The 6,205-nt window shown below is 51.2% G+C and overlaps 3 protein-coding genes across 4 annotated transcripts in view; 1 reads left to right on the top strand and 2 right to left on the bottom strand.

The window, feature by feature from the left end:
- PAAF1 (proteasomal ATPase associated factor 1) overlaps positions 1-62 on the bottom strand; it is an 11,239-nt gene extending 11,177 nt beyond the window's left edge. The window contains exon 1 of the mRNA XM_029961473.1: positions 43-62. Coding sequence (XP_029817333.1) covers positions 43-62 — 20 coding nt within the window. The remainder of the gene's footprint in view (positions 1-42) is intronic.
- A 226-nt stretch (positions 63-288) lies between these two features.
- On the top strand, positions 289-667 carry LOC103754392 (cytochrome c oxidase assembly factor 4 homolog, mitochondrial). Its single transcript, XM_008920203.2, has one exon. It carries the CDS (start codon positions 291-293, stop codon positions 537-539), a length of 249 nt encoding a protein of 82 aa, XP_008918451.2. The 5' UTR covers positions 289-290; the 3' UTR covers positions 540-667.
- A 958-nt stretch (positions 668-1,625) lies between these two features.
- On the bottom strand, positions 1,626-6,090 carry MRPL48 (mitochondrial ribosomal protein L48). 2 transcript variants are annotated; one of them, XM_008920181.2, is made up of 8 exons: positions 6,008-6,090; positions 5,736-5,788; positions 5,530-5,567; positions 5,128-5,213; positions 4,045-4,217; positions 3,166-3,268; positions 2,411-2,500; positions 1,626-1,833 (listed from the first exon to the last, which is right to left on the bottom strand). In XM_008920181.2, the coding sequence occupies exons 1-8, from the start codon at positions 6,023-6,025 to the stop codon at positions 1,759-1,761; spliced, it is 636 nt and encodes a 211-aa protein (XP_008918429.2). In that variant the 5' UTR covers positions 6,026-6,090; the 3' UTR covers positions 1,626-1,758. The 2 variants fall into 2 exon arrangements, with proteins under 2 accessions (XP_008918429.2, XP_029817364.1); XM_029961504.1 differs by lacking the exon at positions 1,626-1,833 and having other exon boundaries at positions 2,306-2,500.
- Positions 6,091-6,205: the final 115 nt, after the last annotated feature.

Raw genomic sequence — 6,205 nt, 5'->3', positions numbered from 1 at the left:
GGGGGTGCTGAGCAAGCCACGCGTGGGGGGTGCACACGTTACGGGGGTGCTGGGCACTTCATGGCGGGTGGGCACCCCTGGGGTTAAGGCGTGGTCGGGTAGGGGGGGGGGGTCAGGAGGATGCTTGAGGACCACGGTGGGGGTGAGGTGCGATGGGGAGGGTGCTGAGCGCCCGTTTTGGGGGTCCTGGGTGTCCATAGGGGGGCTGAGCCCCTCCTGGGGGGTGCACAGAGCACAGGATGCCCCCCCAGATAACACCCCCTACTCCCTCCCTCCTTCCCAGTTCTCCCATGGCCAAGCCGGGACACTCCTGGAGCCGTGCACCAGCGGGGAAGGAGGAGGATGAGGAGGGTGAGGACCCCCTGGATGCCAGGATCGCCCGGACGGGCTGCCTGGAGCAGCACCGGGAGCTGCAGGAGTGCATGGAACAGCACCGGGATTGGCGGCACTGCCAGACACAGCTCCGGGCATTCGGAGCCTGCATGGCCCGGCGGGACCAGCGGGAACAGGGACAGAGCCGGGCACACCCTGCACAGTGACACCACTCGGGACCCCCAGGAATGGGGGAGCTGTGCCTTTCACCCCCCTTTTTTTGCGTGATTTTTTTTTTTTTTACCCAAGTGCCAGGAAATCCACGTGGGAAATTAAATCTGGGAATTTAATCGTCTTCATCGGTACCTGCAGCAAAGCGGGAAGGGCAGAGGGGTTTGGAGGATGTGGCCTCAATCTGCACCAGGCTGGACATCAGGAGGAATTTTTTCATGGAAAGGGTGATCAGGCATTGGAAGGGGCTGCCCAGGGAGGTGGTGGAGTCCCCATCCCTGAAAGTTTTTAAGGAAAGACTGGACGTGGCACTCAGTGCTTTGGGCTGGGGACAAGGTGGGGACTGGCCACAGGGTGAACTCAGTGATCCCAGAGGGCTTTTCCAACCTTAATGATTCCCTGGTTGTGGATTTCCAGCCCCAAATGTCCCTGGCTCCACAACAGCCCTGCCATGGATTTCCACTCCACGTCCCAAGGCTTTTCCCAGCACCAATAACCTCCTGTCCCACCGAATGGGATTTTGGGGATGAGATTTATCTCCAGGGAAGCCCCAGGATAATTAGGAGTGGGGGAAAAAAGGATCCTCCTCTGTCTACCACTTCCTGGCAAATAAGGCAAGAGAAACAAAGCAAAATTGCCTTTTGGAGGCTGGAAAGGGAAGGACATCCCTGGCTTTTGCCAGAAGGAACTTCCCAGGCTGTTCCCCAGAAAGGTGGGTGCTGGGTTCCCCAAAATTACAGCAGGATCAGGAGCACAAGCAACACCTGGACAGCCCCAGTTTGGGGGAGAGTGTTATATGAGTTACCCTCCCTGTGTTTAGTGGAAGGTCCTTAAAAAGTGGGGAAAAAAACTTCCAAACAAACCAGTTTGGAATAGTTTTCTCTTGGAATCCACCAAATCTGCTTAGAACAGAATTCCTGGGATTGTTGCAGCACAGCATTATTCACCTGCAGAGATTTCTGCAGAAATTCCCACCTGTCAAAAGCAGAACAGGAATAAAAGAATAAGGAAGAACTGAAGGAATGTAAAGCCACATTCCATAGTGTGGAATTCCATTGCTCCCAGTACAAACCAGTCAGGTATAAACACATTATTCATCTTTATTGAGACAACCAACAGTGGGAATTCTTCCAATTCACCGAGTTCTCAGCACAGTGCTCATGGAATCCCCTTCTGGAGGCTGGAGCAGCCCCTGGATGGAGCAGTTTTCCTCACTCAGCCTATCTGTGCCAGCAGCTCTTCCAGCTCTGGCCGAGCCTTCAATCTGCTCTTGAAGTCGGCTTCTGTGTGCTGTGGAGGGAGGGAAAACCATCCAAGGAAATCAGGATTAACAGGAAAAACTAAAGGCTGAAATGCCCTGGGAGTGGGAAGTCACTCAGTGCTGGAAAACTGTTGGGCTTCTCACAAAACCCAAGTTTACCCCCCCACTCCAGAGGGAATTCCATCAAAACAGGGCACAGCGTTTGGGTTTCCTGTCTCAGCTTTGCTCCCAACTGTTCCATGAAGCTCCTGGGCATTCCAGGACAAGTGGTGGAGCAATGCTGGAGTGAAACATGCCCTTTGGACTCACGGGGAATGCGTGGCAGCAAAGGAAAGGAACCTGCAACCTGCCATCTCCTGTGGATCTGTGGGACTGGCTGGGAAGTGGCACCAATTAGAGGAGGCTAAATGGGGAAGGAAGTGCTCCTCAGGAATTGGAAGCAGTGGGTTTTCATGGAGAAGGGAGGGCCTGGCTCTGGGAGATCCTGGATACCCTAAGCCCAGAGCAGGAGCAGCCTCAGGGCCAGGTCTGGATCCTCAAAGGAAATTCCTGACATGGATCATCTCTGCTTCCTGAAAGGAAGGGCACTGGGAAATGCAAACATACCTGTTTGATGAGGAGATGGACCCCCTCGGGCTGGTTACTCTGGATAACCTCCAGGAGTATTGGAGCAAATGTGGAACTCAAACCACTGATCTGAGGGAAGGAATGACATAGCTCCAGGACAACCATCCCAGGACAGTTTGGGTTGGAAGGGACATTAAACATCATCCCATTCCACCCCCTGCCACAGGCAGGGACACCTTCCACTAGCCCAGGTTGCTCCAACCTGGCCTTGAACACTTCCAGGGACCCGGGGGCAGCCACAGCTTCTCTGGGAAAACCATTCCAGGGCCTCACCCCCCTCACAGGGAAGAATTTCTTCCCCATATCCCATCTAACCCTGTGCTTTGTCCACGTGAAGCCATTCCCCCTTGTCCTGTCCCTCCATCCCTTGTCCCCAGTCCCTCTCCAGCTCTCCTGGAGCCCCTTTAGGCCCTGGAAGGGGCTCTGGGGTCTTTTGAAGCTGTTCCTAACAGTATTTTTAAATTTCATGGAATTTTTCCAATCATCCATCCTTAAACATGGCTTTTCTACCTCTTGTATGGAGCATTCTGCAGAAAATAGGTAATAAATGTGGTGCCTGAAATTACATAAAGCCAGGAAACCTCTTCCTGCTTCCACTTTGGGGGGAACTTTCAGTAAGAGATCAAATTAAGACTTTATGCCCAAATTACACCTTTCAGCTCCAACAGTGGAGGGGTTTGGAGAGCCTGTGCTGCAGGAGAACCACAGGAATATCAGGAAACAGCAGTTCCTACCTGGACAACCCTCTGGTGGGTGGTAAGGACTGCATCCAGCTGCATCTTGGATCCTTTCTCTTCCAGGAACAGCACCTCGTTGGTTTTGGTGGGCATGGCATAGCTGGGGGAGCCAGAGGGCAGAGCTTAGGACAGGCAGGACATTCCAGAGACCTCAGCATCCCTATCCCCATTTCCACAGCACCAATTACATCCTTCTGCACACCTTTTCCACTAAAATTTTCACTCCAAGGGCAAATCCTTCCTTTCTGGACACACTGAACCAGGTCCAACCTCAGAGGGCGGAACTGAAAATCCACATTTTGGAGAATCCACCACTGTTTTCATTCCCTCATGGCAACTCAGGGCTTCTCCCAGTGCCTGCAGCTCCTTGGGAGCACTTCAGCACTGAGGCGTTTCCTTACATCCCTCAGGCATTAAATCCCAAGCTGCTGTTGGGATAATCCTGTTTGGGATCTAGTGTTTACCTAAAGCATCCTCTGCTCCCAAAGTGAAGCAGCAGGAAGCTCATCCAGCACCTCAAGGGCTTTCCCAAGTTCATTCCAGTTTGGATCACCAACATCACTCACTGCACAGAGCCTGGATCAAACACCATGAAGGAAAACCAGCAGGAAATGTCAGCAATACTTAAGCCAGATTTAAAGCCTTAAACAATAACATTAAACCCAGAGGCTTAAAGCCTTTCTTCAGAGGAATGAGATGGAGCCAGGTATTTTTTTCCTTGCTGGAACAAGCCCACTTGAACCTTTCTCGTGAATAAACACACAAAACTGCAGGAACACAGAAAGAGAACAGGGGGTGGAGGAGAGGTTTGGATTTACATCCACGTGGGAATCAGAAGGACTGGATGGTGGCCCTGGTCTCCAAGGTGTCCCTTACCTCTCGTTGACCTTGATGGAGAGCCTGTTGCAGAGCCTGTGGACATACTGGGCAAAGTGCTCCACCAGGCACATGTCATAGGAAGTCATCTGGATGTTGACATCTCCATATTCAAACTCAGTGCCAGGATTGATCTCCTTCATCTGCACTCTGTCCTTTTTCTTCTTTGGAGTCTGTTTTCCAAAATAAAATAAAACAGGGAGTTTGAGCGACGCTGGAAATAAATCCCCGCCGGGTTTCCTGTGGGGCTTCTCCTCTGACAGGGGTTTGTCAGCCACATCCCAGCCCATCTGTGCTCCCTCTCCCTGCCTAAAAACTGGGATGGCATTATCCTGACAGCTCTTCTCAGCTCTCAGTTCTTGCATGGCAGCACCACAGGAAAAATATCCCAGAGAAAACACGTCCGTATTTTTAATTTCTTCCAGAGAAAATTAATTTCTCCCAGAGGTAAAAAAAAAAAAAAAAAAAAAAAGGGAGTAGAAACAGCAGGAGTACAACTCCTTTTTCTTTCAGGTCCTGTCCACAAGGCAGCTGGCTTGGTGGTGTTTTCTCCTTCCACAAAAAGTGGTTGTCTTTCCAGGGAATGTCAAAAGGTGACATGAAAACAGGACCTGCTCACAATAATTCAGGTGTGAAATTCAGCAGGAGGAAGAAATTTCTCCCTCCCAAGGGAATTTCCACAGGAATGTGCTGGACAAAATGAAGGCTGTGAGCGGGGGAACTTCATGGAATCATGGAATGGTTTGGGTTGGAAGGCATTTTAAAGCTCATCCAGTGCCATTCCCAACCTTCTGCTATCCAGGGTGCTCCAACCTGGCCTTGGGCACTCCGAGGGATGGGGCAGCCACAGCTTCTCTGGGAATTTCATCCCAGCCCCTCACCACCCTCATAGGGAAGAATTCCTTCCCAATATCCCATCTAAACCCTGTGTTTTGTCCATGTGAATCCATGCCCCTTGTCCTGTCCCTCCAGGAACGTCACACAACACTTTTCCCCAAGAGAAGCAGCAGGAAATGATGCCATTATTCCCTCTGGATGTGATTTATCAGCCATGGAATTCATAAAATAATTCCTTCTGCCTACCTCTGGTGGGAGCAGGTATTTATACCTCCCAATTCCATGAGCAGGATGGGATCTGTAGGATCTGTGGCAACTCAGGAGAGCAGCACCTGGAAATGGAAGCCAAATTCCTGCCCCAACTCACAGCTCGGTGTGGGCAGCCACAAATAAGGAAGGAAGAGATTAAAAATATTCACTTCTCAGGTGAACTCTCAAGGAAACAACAAGAAAGAATAAAAGAGGCTGTGGGTAGTTTGGGAGACCAGGAAAATGTTACAAAAAAAGAAGAAAATGTTAGGAAAGAACATATGGAAGTGGAAGAGCATCAGCTCAGGTTATTTAACCAGCCCAAAATTGGCTAAAAACCCCCTAAAATTAAAAGGAAACACAAATTCTCCATTTATTTGGATTAACAACAGACTTTACCTGCAGTACACAGATGGTTTTCTCTGGGTGTTGCTGCTCTGGAGGAAACAAGACAATGATTAAAAGCTCTGTAAGAAACAAGATAATTATTAAAGGCTGTGATTTCCTCCACCCATGGAAAAATATGTGGCAAATCTCCTTTGGCCATTTTTGGGGTGTTTTTAATGCCTGTTATTGTGTTTTACTCCCTGGTTTCAGGCACTCACCTGCTAAGGGCAAATAGCTGCCTGAGCATCGCTCCCTTCTCCCAGCACAGCACCTGGAATGGCCGAAACACAAAGAGAGTGGCAGATCCTCAGGGAATTGTCACCAACACCCCCAGATTACAGCAGGGACAGGAGCCAGGGAACGGCTGGAGCTGTGTCAGGGCAGGGTTAGGCTGGATATCAGGGAAAGGTGATGGGGCACTGAACAGGCTCCCAGGCCCATCCCTTCCCTGTGTGTCCTCTATTCCCGTTCCCATTCCCGATCCCCGTACCTTCGGCACCGCCGCCATTATCCTATCGTCGGTCCGTCGCTCAAACCGTTCCCCCACTGGGCCCTGGTACACCAAGACCGGGTCCGCCCCGCCCCGCGGCTCCCGCCTCGCGTTCCGCCCATCGACAATTCCAATTTTCGGGCAGCCCCGAGTTCCGCCCGCCGAGGCCTCACAGAGGGGGCAGTTTCTGGACAACGC

The sequence above is a fragment of the Manacus vitellinus genome, unplaced genomic scaffold (assembly GCF_001715985.3).
Source record: "Manacus vitellinus isolate BGI_N305 unplaced genomic scaffold, ASM171598v3 scaffold_35_pilon, whole genome shotgun sequence".
Lineage (NCBI taxonomy): Eukaryota > Metazoa > Chordata > Aves > Passeriformes > Pipridae > Manacus > Manacus vitellinus.
This window is presented reverse-complemented; position numbering and strand designations above follow the sequence as displayed.

Bases quoted from the DNA above. Each gene is read 5' to 3' on its own strand.
- LOC103754392 (XM_008920203.2), top strand. From the start codon at position 291: ATGGCCAAGCCGGGACACTCCTGGAGCCGTGCACCAGCGGGGAAGGAG.
- MRPL48 (XM_029961504.1), bottom strand. The intron at 5,568-5,735 runs GTGAGTGCCTGA...TGTTTCCTCCAG, and splicing joins CAGCTATTTGCCCTTAGCAG to AGCAGCAACACCCAGAGAAA. The intron at 4,218-5,127 runs GTAGGCAGAAGG...TTTGGAAAACAG, and splicing joins AATACCTGCTCCCACCAGAG to ACTCCAAAGAAGAAAAAGGA.